We start from the raw sequence: 14,835 nt of genomic DNA, 5'->3' as shown, positions 1-14,835 counted from the left end.
ATTAAAGTGTGTCTTTTGTATTGAAAAACTTATACATTTATGTGACGAATAGCATTTACTCAGAAGTTCCCTGAAACAAGTTCTAAATATCAGTAACAAGCGTTTGATATGTTTAAAATAATCGTCAGTTGTTGTATAAGGTCTAAATTAACAATGTACAGTAACTGGACGAGCGCCAGCTGGCGCCTGCGATGTCGTCGTGATAAATGTCTTCTATTTCGAGAAATGTGATATAAAGCATTATGTAGTGTCTAGCAACGCCACTAATGTTTTATATATTCAACTATAGGTATATGCCCTTTTGTCTTCTCTACATGTTTCACTGAGATGTGTAATTATTGCTCAATTTGGTGATAGGATTACGCCTTATCATACCCCGGAATAACATGACGAAAAGCGAACGCCCTAGTTGCACCTCTGCCTAGTGCTTACCACTTTAGGGATGAAGGCGTGCTTTGTTAGTTTTTGTTAAAAGTTAGTTCTTTTAACAATTATTAAGTATAATTGGACGTTGATACGCAAAAAGGATCCAACCCACAGTATCGTCGAAAATAAGCCGAGTGTGCCAAATTAGTTCTAGTCTGTAAGGACTATATTTTCCATTAGTAAAAACATCTTAGTCAAAATATGTTAATTTTATTTTTTTATTAACAAAATATAAAATAAAATATCAATGAGCAAAAATACGATTTAAACTTCAATCTTCACTATTTCAAAAGTGTCATTTTGTGAGCTGGAGCCTTTTTGAGTATCTACGCCCAATTATGATTACGTAATAACCTTATGTTGAAAGGGTATTTTAATACATAAATTAATTATGTAGTCCGACATTGTTTTTGCAAATATCACTAATATCTGTAAATGATAATACGATATCGCTATGTAATTCTCCTTACGCATTCTGAATGTAACAAAATAAATATCATTTTATACTTGAGATTGATTAGTTGAGATGAATTAGTTCCCTCGCTAAGTTTTAATTGACGGATCCGTGGAACTAGTCTCTCTCTGGAGTTTTAAACACGTACCTAGTTAACGGATTCAATTTCAAATTTGTTCGGAACGATCCACTATAAACTTACATTAAATTTTAGTTGTAGATTGTGAAAGTTAGAATATTATTGGTAATAATAATGATATGGAAAGAGCTATGAAGCTGGCGTAGTTTATAATAACAAAATTAAAATGTTTACTGAAACTACTACTAATTATAAAATTGTATAAAATATTATTCTATATTATTTAATGAAGTAGTTCTTTAAGTCAATCCCAATTACCGTTGCTTTGTCAACGATTGTATAATACTTCCTGTAAAATCATTGTTATTAAATAATTAGAGTCACAGAGTAGGCTTATCAAAAGAGTTAAATTGACCCCATTTGAGCTATGAAACAATAGTAGAATTTCAAATTATTATTACAATCATGTTATTTTTACACTGAACTACTGTAAAATACCACCGTCCGACAAACGCGTGATTTTTTTTTTAGTTTTTTTTTTTAGTTTTTCATTTCAACAGTTCGTTTTTGTTAAAATGTATTACTTATGCGAAATTACTGATATATTACTTGAAATTTTTAGCAAAAATATATCTTATGTCACTTATACACAGCAGCATTAACTTGTAGTACATGCGCAAATCGTTTGTTTAGTGTTATTATGATAGAACGTATCACTACTAATACATTCGTCCTTGAATACGAATACTAAATATAATACTAAATATGAATCGAAGGTTTTTGTTTTAGGACAGTTTCGGGTATTTCCCACTGAATACAGTACAGAGCAATGCTATGATAAAAAGCTGCTTTTTAATGATTTCGGAATAACAGCCTTCACAGTGCGTATGCATGGGATAGAATGGAGCTGTGATTGGTTCATATTGACATGTGTGTATACAACTTTACTTCAGATGTTTGTCATATATACGAAGTTGAATAAAGCCGTAGAAAAAGATGAAGTTGCTAGTAATATGCGTTCGGGCGCACTGTGCGGGCTCAAAGAATAGTTTGTGAATACAGGTATTATAAGTACATATTCTAGTATACGATTAGACATCGATCATTTTGTTGGCAGAAATATTAAAAAAAATATTAAAGACGAAGCTTTAAATTTTGTTGACCATAAATTATAGTTTATTTTTCTCTATAAATAATGTATTAATTACGATCCAAGTGATTGTTATACTAATAAAAAGTTACGGGGAAAGGAGGAGCATACATTGCTGTTAATGCCAGCAACGCATACACGATTCCTTTCGTTTTCTTAATGTTTGTTTTATCATTAAGCATCGATCGCTCCGCTTGCCTGCACGCCGCTCCTAAGAAATCTTCGTAAATAAATGATATTACGCTACGCTATGGGTTGCGTTTTCGAACAACAGATTAAATTAGTCATGCTCTAGAATTTGTTCAACGAAGATCTTTTTATAATAGTCAAACGCAGACACATATACTCCGCAATCCGTATACCCCTAATGCACCAGGAATTTCTGAACACAAAAGATCGTCGAGTTGAGATTCTAAATGCGTATTATTATATACCCAGTGGCTTCATTCCAGATCTCATTCTAAAGTAAAGTTGTGTACTCTGTTGTTTAAACTTGAACAATCGCAGCTATTACACGATATATTAATTATAATTGCCTGGCTACCGTCGAGGCCGCGCCAAATATACAATACAGTTGAGTCTAATGTGTGCCTTTGCTGGAGCTTTATTAATTAAAATTGATCTCTGTGGATGGAAATGCTATAAAATAAATTGTAAATTTGAACCGGGAGTACCAGCCACTAAGTGAATTGTCCATTATATGCATTGTCCCATTTATGCTTCAAGGTCTTTTTATTTATCTGAAACGTAGTTGAATGTGTACACAATAATATTTTTTTAGGTGTGTAATTAATAATCAGCTTTTCCACGAAATATGAAAATAAAACCGGCCAATTTACTTGGAAGAATCGTAGATTGTAGCCAATTAAGGGAGGAATTTCGAAGAAGTAGGCACATCCTTTACTCGAGGAACAAAAATTATAATTATTTTACCCTGGTATTTTACGAAGTCTAAGATTTTGAACGGTTTCAACTATAAACTGTCGGCTTTAATCCTGAGGATCCCCTCAGGATCCCCCATCCGGGCAGAGACGCAAGTTAACGGTGAAAATATGACTATTATTCGACTAATGTTTTACCATGATGAGTGTAATTTGGTGCAATCTAGACTTTATTTTATTTATTTTTATTTTACACTTTGTACACATGGTATACAGGCAGACTTAATGCCATGGGCATTCTATCCTACTTTAAAGTTCACAAACCTTAAGAGGTTGCTGATTTAAACTTTTGGAAGGTGTTTATGTGTCATATGAATAACTAAATATTTTCCCGGGATAGAAAGTAACCTATGTACTTCCCTGGGCTTCAAATTATCTCCATACGAAAAATGTCCGTAGTTATATAAGTGATTTTACTTGTGATTTAGAAATAGAACAATTATTCTTATAAATTGTTTTGACGTATCATAAGTGCGACTTTGTTCGCCTACGTCATCAATAAAGTATTTTTTTTATACCAAAATTCATAGAAATCCATCGGGTAGTTTTTGAGTTCATATTTATGATTGATGATTTTTAACCGTTTACACAGCACACGTAACGTAAGCTGTCAAAAAGAATACATTTTCCCCGTTTTTGCAACATTTTAATTGATGCTCCGTCCCCATTGGTCAAAACGTGATGTTATATAGCCTACAACCTTCCTCGATAAATAGGCTATCCAACAAAATATTTTTCAATTCAAATCAATAATTCCGGAGATTAATCCGTTCAAATAAACAAACAAATTCTTAAGCTTTATATATCGGTAAAGAAATATAGATTAGCCGCAATTATTATCCTTTGACCGCTTAATTCTGTTTGTATGTTCTTTACACATCGCTGTATATATCTGTTCCTTACATGAATACTTCAATAGGTACAATGCGTTGACGGTACTAGTTGGCACGTGTCTCGTGTAGTCGATTCACATCTTCCACTCTTCTTGAAACTTACACCCACAAGAACCGTTGTACATTATTTCTTAAAGTATACGCTACCGCGGCATGCCGCTTGAGCACCTAACTACCTACTTAGTCAGTACAACAAGCGAGTTTAAACACCTCACGTAGAGGTTATTGAAGATGTTGTTCCCGCAAGCGAGAATCTCGTGTAACTACTTTTCTGCCGACCTTACGCGGAATGTATTCCGACGATTCAGTCTCATGAATTTTTTCCTCGTAAAATATCTCCACAAGGTTGACAATGATACAAGAAAGAGGAGTGTTTCCACGAACGCTATTCAATTATGGTAATGACTGAGCGAGATAACGCGATAATAATTAATTAGCAAGAACAATGCGACGAAAATAATCAAGTGCTTCTTGGATTTTTTGTTGTCTTCAAACTCTACGATAGACAAATTTATTAAGTCTCGTTAATGATTTTTAAATTATACCTCATTGAAAATATAGTCTTGGATCATTATAATCGAATGCATGAAACAACATTAAACTATCTATTATTTTCATAACAATGATTGATATAACGCGTTTAGAATAGGGCGGGTCCAGTGATATTTAAAAAGTATACTTATGCCAGAGCCTAAGGATTCAAACGAAAAAAGGGTTCCGAACGCATACATACACATTATTTTATATCATTTATATTTCACTACATATAATTGTCGTGTGAAAGAGTTCACGTATTTAAACAAGTACTAACGAAAAATCGATTCTCTTGGAGCGGATCTAATGTGTAATTAATATACTGACTGCCTCGGTGGCGTAGTTGTATTGCATGTCCGGTACAATAGCGCTCTGAGGTCCTGGGTTCGAATCCCGGGTCGGGCAAAGTGATATTTGGGTTTTTCTGCTCAGTATCAGCCCGGAGTCTGGAATTTGTGCCCGATATGGCGATAGGCTCGCCCCCTATCACATCATGGGACGGAACATACTTGGCGAAAAGTGGGTGCCTTAGTTGCGCCTCTGCATACCCCTTCGGGAATAAATGCGTGATGTTATGTATGTATGTATGTATGTATGTAATTAATATATACATGGGTTTATAGGGAGTCAAATTACCCTTTCTTGCTCTGCCATACTACGGTGAAAAGACAGCCAATATGTGTCATTTACGCGTAGTGTATGGAAACGTCCAAATTGGGACAATTTTGACTATTTAGATTTCGTATGCTGTTGATATATCTACCTCTTTATTGTACAAAATTCATTGGGCGGATGTAGTTACCTAAAACTTATTGTATCAATATATTGCATCGTAATTGAATATTTCAATATAATATGAATTACACTTTGAGACGACTAAGATACTAAACTCTGTATGGTACTTTCATATTATATTATCTTTATTAAACTTATGAATTGGCTGTACTTACTTCCTACAAAAGTCTGTTAACATTATTCTGTAAATACCGATAATTCTAAACAAAAATCAGCTAAATTTGTTCTTTAAAATAATTTCTGTATCTATTAATAATGTTCTTGTTATAAGTAATATAAAGTGAATCTCAAGTTATGAAAAAAACACTGTCATAGTTTAATTATATATTGTACTGATATATTGTATCGATGCATATCGTATGTTCAAAATCTCTGTATAAGAACTTTCGTATAGAGCTTTATCCATACGTATATCGCATTGTAAACCTAAGCATATTATGTTCATAATATACATCCGCACTATCTTAACGTTTATTACCTGCTTTTAAATAATTACTTTCCCAATCGAAATATCGAAATAAAACTTATAATATAATAATAACTTTTCCAATAAAAAATATCAAATCAGTTAGCAACAGATCTGATGGTAATTTAATTTCATCACTAAATATGCAGCAGCCAAACTGTCGGTCGTCTATGAGATGTTTGTACTACCACCTTCGAGCGGCACTGTCTTTATTATTCACAAAAACTTCCTGCAATTTACCGGTCATAATAATATTGAATTCAAAGAAAATCAATGATTTTTTATCATGTGACAAAACATTACACTTTACAATCACTTTAATTCCTTATAGACATAGTACATGTTTATAGTGGGTTGAGTAAAATTTCTGGTGATGGAAAATTTAAAATTCGCTAACTAGCCGACTAACTTCAATTTATTTCAATGAGTTTTTTTCTTAATTTAAATTGATTCCATGCCTCCAATAAAAACACAAATTTAAAGTGGATCGACTCCAGAAGATCATAATAGATATAATGCAGATTTTTTTCAAAACACCACGATAGTATTTAATATTACTTGAATATAGGCCAGAACTATCTGCTGTCTACAAGTACGCTGTCAACTTTGTTTAAAAAATCAATTAAACGGTCGCTAGGAATCTGTTGTCGATAATTTTCTCTGTAAACTATGACCGCTGATAAATAACATGGCGTTGACCTCGGCTTCTGTGTAACCTGTAGATAACCAGACATAGATAACAGCATAGATAGACACCACTATTCCGAGTAAAACAATTAATTTCATATTACTCTCTTGATAACACTGCTCCGCGTCCTTGTTTAATTCAATAATCAGTCGCAACACGCATGTTGTGACTCTAAAACAAATTAAATTGTTGATAGTATCCAACGAAAACATACTCATATTTTCACTGCCTAATTATGCACAGTAGTAAATATCGGCATTTCATATTAAATAAAAGTTATTTCAATTCAGGCATAAATTGCGAATAGTCCCAATTAAATAATATTATTGGCTAACAATTAGTTGGTTAAAATGAATCGTACACCTACTAATAAGTGTTTGAACTAACAACAGTTATTCACCGTTTGCTACTATTACGTCAGGTAATCCGAGCGTCAGAGATAACACAATATGTTTGATAAAGCCAATGACTGATTAATTTACAGTTTTGTTGGTGATTCGCTTAATTAATAAACATGGAATAAACATGTTTACTATATTAAAGATTTCATTCGCGATTGTGTATACATTTGCATCACCGAATGTATATATCAAAAAAATGGGTTAGATAATGTTTCCCAAGAATGGATATACGCTCAATATTATACAAATCTTCGTTTCATCATCAAAATGAAAGCTAGTTTTAGTCAGTAGATCCTAAAACATTTATACTTAAGTTCTTTTATAGTCGTATAAAATTAATATTTAATATACGTTTCCATTATTCGCTATTTTTTTTACCTAAATGTGTAATTTATTTAACAATAAGACTTTTCGCCAGGGCTCGAAAGCTGCTCCAACTGGTGACTTAATGGCGGACTTGCATGCCAAGCTGTCGATGCGCCGTCGCGGGATATCTGGCGCCGAGCGGGCCGGCGGCGGGTCCGTGCTCCACACGCTGGCGAGTGTCATCCCGGAGCCTGCAGACTCCTCGCCACAGCGCTCCTCCTCCGACGACGACTGGGAGTGAAACTGGCAATGGTTATCAAACACGTAACGTAACGCCCGCCCATTCGGTTCTATCATAACATTACAAGAATATTCGTATGTTATATAATGTTTATTTAGAAAATTTTAGCTACGGAAAGGTAATGTGTACAAGTATCTATAATATTTATAATATTGCTTATATATAAATATGATTATTCTTAAATGTTTATATGAATATCTCTCTGATGTAACTGATGGACGAGATGAGCATGTCGCTGTCTTATTCTGGCTGTGCTTTTGGCTCTCTTTGAACCATGCTGCACCGCACTGCATTACAGTCGATCCAATGAGAAGATTTATTTAAGTTTCCAAACGCCTGAGAATTTCATTTGGTCACTAATATACCCTCGGTGACGTGATAGGTATTAAATTGGCTGTGAAACGAAATGCCACATGTTCGATCCATCCAGAAACAAATATTAAATTCGGATTTGGGTTTTGTAGATCGAATGTCCTTCGTAGTTCCTAATACCCATAACTTAAAACTTGTATTCTAATGTGGGTTTTAGATTATGCGTGTAGCTGATAGCCTGATACCCGTATTCAATTAACATTAAATCGGAATACTTAACAAAAACTTGCTTTGCTACTATTCGGACAGGAAAAAAAGACAAAGCAAGACTTACTAATATTTATTCAATCATTATTTTTGTCGGACACGTCGAATATCTTCACCCTAATTTGTAAAGTCAAAATGCTTTAAAGATAGATGACCACGATAGTAAACTCGTTTGATCCGAACTTTAACAGAAATACTTATTTTTTTATGATTCACGATAATTCCGTATTAATGTTGTTCAGTGGCAGCAATGTGAGATTAGTGAGCTAAACTGATAGGAAAAGATTTATTCTGCGCGGATAATTACAGGACAGTGGATTTTCCTGGTACACCTGGTGCCTCGTGCAAGTTCTCGGTAAGAACATATTAATTTGTTCTCCGAAACGGTCTGTATTGATTGTTGCTTAAAGCCACATAAGGTAAATGTCCCTAACGCGCCAAGTTCAGATCGTGTGGGACTTTTTTGTGACTACTTAATCTTCATACCTTCTAAGAAAGATAGGTGTTATTTAAAGTCGATTAGCCGCTAAATATGCCGGCCGTTTCTTAGAACAGTATATTTAATCGAAATTTTGTTAACAAAGACCTTGTTAAAGATAAGTAAATAAATTAAATTATAATTACACTCAACAGCCGGACATATAGTCCTGACCCTATATTATTATATATACTCTATGACGAGGTTATATGGGTTTTCAAAATTACTGACGTTTCTAGAAGGAATTACGATCCTTTGGATTTTTCTTGTTTAAATAGGCCCGAAACAAATGTTTGCGAATAGAACGAATAGTTAAGTGCGGATTTTACATGTGCGGCTCGTCCCTGAACAGCTGGTTTATGGCCATAGGGGGCCCCCTGTGCTACCTCGAGGGGCAGTAATTATTATACTTAGTTTTTTTATAATATCATTACATAAATTGCATTTAATTAAAACAGATCTTTATAGTTAAAAAGAAATGGCAAAATAGAGAGAGACTGTTTAATAATTATTTTCTGAAGCTATAAAAAAAAAAGTTGTAATAAATAAGGCCGATATTGATATCCTTTTTTCTCAAACGGTCTGTTGGTCCTGATCCTCTTTTTACGTAAGGGTCACTAAAGCAATATAAGACATCTATTAACAAGTCTAACTACATGGATGATATACACGCAGCTATAATAAGATATCAGTGTGAATTATTATGAAATGGACAGTGTAAACATAAATAAGCATGGAAATACTTAATTCCGGGCGGCCTGTAATGTGCGTTTCTCAAAAAGCAGTTTCTATTTTCAAATCGGAAGGGGCCTTGTTCCGTGAGGTTATTACGATAATCGCATTTCTTACTAGCGGCTATCTCGCTTTCGTTTCTCGGAAGGCGCGCGGCGCGGCGCTGCGCGTGTACGGGCGCGACTCGCGGACGGAGCGGCGCGGCGGCATTACCAGCCTCAACTCGCAAACTATCAACTGGTTATTCCGATTAGCATTTCAAGAATTGAGAGAAAAAGTAAAACGTGATTAATAAAACCCCCCAGATCCGTTTCAACCCACGGAAGCCGACTACTGTTAACTTAATAAAACATTAATGCTGTATAAAATATTCCACAAATTCTAAGAATTAGTAATACGATGTTCTCAGATCTGAGTAGTTATTGCTTATTTAGTTAGTAAAGTAGTTATTTGAAGCAGTCTTGTGTGGAACGGAGTCTAGAATATAAAACATTATGTGCTAGTTACAAACATTGTGATGGCGACTTCCCCTCACTGTCGGTTGATAAGTGAGGTTCAAATTAATACAGCAGAACGTTAATAAGCTTAGTTATCTTTATCTGCATATATCTAGTAATGTTATTATATGCATATATTTTACGAGATTCTTTGTAGTTTATTATTGCTGTTTACATCAATTTGACTGTGTTAGATATGAAAATACATATGTGGAACGAACCTGTAAATTATAAATAAAATACATGGAGATTAAGACTTCATTCCTAATCGATTATAATAATATTCCTAAAGTTTAAATTAAACTTAATTCAGGCTGTATAGTTTTGGGTACTTGGTCAGAATCCACAGACCCACATTGGTTGATATTTACAAAACATTTTTAAAAGTTCATCTATAATGAGATTATATGGTTTTATAAAACCGCTTGCAAACGGCACACATAATACTATGTTTACGTCACGCATGTCGATTCGGAGTGCGTCACTATTACGTACCGCGCCAGATTTAGTAACCGAATTTATACAAATAGCACATGGAAATATATACATTAGCACTCTCCTTCCTATGCAAATATTATTGCATTCAATTTATTCATCTAAGCGTTATCGTTAACTATACTTACGTTTATAAAATTTTCTTCAACATTTTTATAAATATTAAATATTATGTAGCAATTACCCATATGCAATGCGTTTCTGGCGTTAATATAACAATATTAAATTTGTCGTCTTCTACAGTAAATCGTGGAATGCACATACTACTAAAAACAATACTTGTTCAGATTTAGCAGGTTCGTGTTTATAGAATATGGCACAATCAATTCGTTTAACCACGGCGTTTGATCATTGACATTCATGCAAACCGATTAAGTGTTACTAGCAAGGCTTTATACTACTAAATAGCATAGACGCGCGGTTTAGTAGCTCTATAACGTTACAAATGTGTTATGTAATTTGCAAACATCCAATTTTTCTATTGGCCCTTTCTTAAGAATGTTTTTTATAGTAATAAATAAGAATATATGAACATTACTTATGCTTCAAGCTTTTCACGCGAAAAATATGCCATGTTTTAAAGCACGTTATTAAATAAATAAATAGTAAATTTAATGCATGCTAAACCGAGTTTGCGGGATATACGAATGTGTATAACTATAACAGGTAAAACCATGCCGAGTATTGTTTATATTAATGTTAAATTGATAAATCTTGCGATGTTTATTTACAAATATAAATTATAATTATATGTACCTACATGTCCTAATCAATTTAATACATAATTATACGTATTGGGCGCTTTAGTGAATCACAACAACGAGTTATTGATATACGTTTAAATAAAACTTAAACCAACGTCTAAAATACAGGATATAAAAATTTTAAGTTTATATTTTTTGTAAATAACTGTTTACACTAATATCAACGTTATGAGGTAATATTCGCGTGTCCAATACTAATGCGACACCAACACGTGACAGGGTTTTGGAATGAACGAATTAGGTAAATTGTAGGCGGTGGGCTCCTTTTTATTTCGACTCGTAGCACATTTGTATGCCGCGCGGCGGCCACATGCGGCGGACAGTTAAGTTCCGATGAGTAGCTGTAAGCCGCGTTGCATTAGTCTATGCGCTTGGATTAGGGACATGTCCGCCTTGGCTAAGATTCCCCCTCACAACGTTACGACGAATTTAAAACTATACATAAACAAGTAGGTTTCTCGATACTTAATACATTTATAAATTATTTAAATTTTATTAAGTATAAAATAACAAAACTTTATATACATTTTTAACGTTATTATTATGTCCGTCGGTGTGTGTACAGCCTTATCACGCTATTAATGTTCAAACTTCAAGTAAACTTTAGCTATTTTCGTTGAATATGTAAATGCAAATTTAAAATACTTGTATATTAGTCATTGCTATAGGGTATAAATGTTCTAAGTGTTAATTTGACGGTTGAAACTGTAGCAATGTTTTACAATTGTAATATGTACATGAACGTGAACGTATACAAATTATGTGTATAACGTAGTAAATTTAGCTAAATATTGTTAGGTTTGTTATTTCGCGATAGCTTATCACGGATTCACGACGCAAGTATACATCGCACCGCGTCGTATGCGTGGTAATGGTTCGTTACTTGTTAATGGTTATTAAAGTACACGTATAGTGCGAATAATCAATATGTTAGTAATTACGAGGTGTTGTACGAATTTGTATCTTAACATTCTAGAAATAAACCTCATATTACGGTTTAAGCATACTCGACAGCAAAGATTGTTTCAGTGAATAAGCACTTTGCGTCTCGTAGGTAGTTTATAATTCATACAATATAATTCTATGAACCGCATCGTTGTGAGTGGCTTTTCTATAAATAAGTCAAGGGTGACAACTGACAACATTGCGTTTGATCGTTGTCTACCCTTGTGAGGTCGCGCAGTGTCAATACGATGCTGAACAGTCTGTTGGCCCCTGGGGAAATGTGAATGACGTAATTTAATTACATTATTGTTATTAAGTATACATATGTTAAATTAATAAGAATTGTTTACAACTTTGATAAATTTATTGTAAAGTTGTGAAGCGTTACGAAATATATTATCGCAGTTTCGCTTGCGTGCCGTGTTCTGCTTGAGTAAATATTGACGCGAAGCACACACGCGTCGGCGCGTCCTCACCTGCGGGACGTCGCGTCTCCACGAACTTGTCTATTTATCAATGTTGATAAATATTGTGACAAAACGCATTGTTGATTATACAAGTCACTGATACGACACAACTCACAACTTCACGTCTTGCAGCGCGAGGTGTGATGTCACTCGGTACGCGTCACTCCCTTTATTTGTCGACACATAAAAATTAGTTCCATGCACGTTTAAAATAATCTCAGAAGCCGGGTCTTGCCTTATTTACGCCAGACCTCAAAAAGCTTTTTCCTATAATTTAAATAATAGACACATAAGAATGGAATTAACGTTTACCGCGAAGAAATCGATTCCCAGTAATCTTTTGCGTTTTAGGCAAAATTGTGCAATCACGCGAATGGTAATGATGATACGTCTATTGCAGCTAGTTTAATATGTTGTTTGTTAGCACGGCTACCCGGTGCGGTTATTGATTACTCTGTGCCCCACTGTAGAACATATTATTACGCTATAAAAGTTATACAGATACAAAAGGCACTCCATGTTATATTTTTTAAGAGCTCTTCATCTATAATTTGTTTTTCCCGAACTGATTTAATAGTATGTTAAACATTTCTTTTCGAATATTACACAAAATCGATCCTATATTTGTTTAAAATTATATGTTTTTATACGTCTTTCTAAGTATTTGTAAGGAAATACGAATTATACCTACGTATTGTGTGGTCGTGCTTTTCCACTGTTTATTGTGAAAGCTAATATCGTTGCGGCATCATATCCTGTATGCAGTACATTTTATAAACAAACTTTTTACTATATTTTGGGTTTGGGGCCTTCACCGATAAAAGTGATTAATCTGTTTTGTTGTTTTTTCTTTATCTCAAATAATTTAAAGTCAAAAAGATAAAGCATCGATTAAAATGGTAACTTATTGCCAAAGCTTTCGAATTTTGAATTGAATGCTCTTTCACTAATATGAACTCCATAAAATGTACTGTATATAGGCCCTTTCTTATTGTTCCATTTTTATCAAACTGATGCCGAAACGCTTGGTTGTAGTCAAGTTTAGTGTCTGTTATAAATTTCGTGTTACTGGGTCCATAGGTACTTCTTTTGGATTTGTATATGACGTACCACTTAGCGAACCGTGTTACGTATTTTGCATTGGGCTTTGGGTGAGTTGCCAGGACGTTAATCTTAAAAAATCAATGCAGAAAGAGTAACAAAAGGCAATAATAATATCTTATGACAAGCACAGTACTTAAATTGTGTAACTAAGTATTTGATTTTTTCGTCAGCCATAAAATACGATAATCACGAACTCTCCGAAATTAATTTCTTTAGACTCGTATTCACGCTCAGGTGGGAGTGGCTCTGACTTTCCGTTAATTAGTGAGATAAGTATGTAATAAAGTTCGCTAAGTTGGATTTACTAGAGCGTTTGTAATCTGAGTTAGTTAGCACGCTAATAAATAAGATCAAATTTATTAAAATTATGTTGATATTATAATGTTTAATTAAATTGTGTACATAGCTATTAGTGTAGACATTTTATTTGTATATAGATTTAATTTAAGTAAATATTAATTAGGAATACTTGCCTTCATGAATTTTATTATAAGTTTTCGACTGATTGATTTATACGATCTACATGTTTTAACAGCAATGTTTCACACTCCGTGCATTTTTTAAGTCAATGTAAGTTTTATAACTGTATGTAGGTTCAACAAACAGTAGTCAAATGTGTTTGTAAGTCATTAATTTATTTGCAGCAAATGAATTTGTAGTAGCATGTTATTAGTATAATAAGATTTTTTTCTCAATAAAGCTCTGAAACCACTAATCTGTCGGATAGTTTTATACAGTGTAAATAATGCCGAGTTTGCTGTTTTGATCGTACCTATCATTTCGTCTCATGTCCGGATGCATACATTGATGTATGAATAAATTTTAAATGTTACATGTTTGGTATAACGTGGTCATTAATAAAAATGAAATTTAAATATTATACGATTTGTTTTATTTCCTAAATAAATCAAGAATGGATCCTGCGGCAAAATATGTACAAGATATTTTTAGGCAAACATAAAATCATGTGGGTAATTGGGGGTCAGCGACTCCTTTTTACGCATTCTGATTATTTATAACGGCTGACAGAGGCACCTCGCTAGAAAGCTACATGTTTCGGGTTTTACACGGCATTGCCCCAAAATAACGCCCGTCGAGATTTCCTGGTATCAGTGCGCCGAGTATTTCGGAATCGGAAATAAAGATTCTAAGAAATCGCTGGCCTCAGCGCGGTCGATGCGCGGTGTGGAGGACGTGCTCCGTGTATGTGTAGGTGTATCATAACTTACGATTATATATTTGTGACACTAATTCGAAAATGCAGGCATTAGTATTATAATCTTTACAAGTAGAATACATAATTACTACATTATACTTGAAATATTTGTCCTGAGTACAAC

The 14,835-nt window shown here is 33.9% G+C and overlaps 1 protein-coding gene across 1 annotated transcript in view; it reads left to right on the top strand.

Moving 5' to 3' along the window:
- The window catches only part of LOC115446468 (WASH complex subunit 1), a 39,151-nt gene extending 24,776 nt beyond the window's left edge, over window positions 1–14,375 (top strand). The window contains exon 6 of the mRNA XM_030173137.2: window positions 7,246–14,375. Coding sequence (XP_030028997.1) covers window positions 7,246–7,434 — 189 coding nt within the window. The 3' untranslated portion in view covers window positions 7,435–14,375. The remainder of the gene's footprint in view (window positions 1–7,245) is intronic.
- Window positions 14,376–14,835: the final 460 nt, after the last annotated feature.

Source organism: Manduca sexta, chromosome 12 (genome assembly GCF_014839805.1).
Source record: "Manduca sexta isolate Smith_Timp_Sample1 chromosome 12, JHU_Msex_v1.0, whole genome shotgun sequence".
Lineage (NCBI taxonomy): Eukaryota > Metazoa > Arthropoda > Insecta > Lepidoptera > Sphingidae > Manduca > Manduca sexta.
The sequence above is the reverse complement of the archived record's forward strand: the minus strand, read 5'-3'. Positions and strand labels throughout refer to the sequence as shown.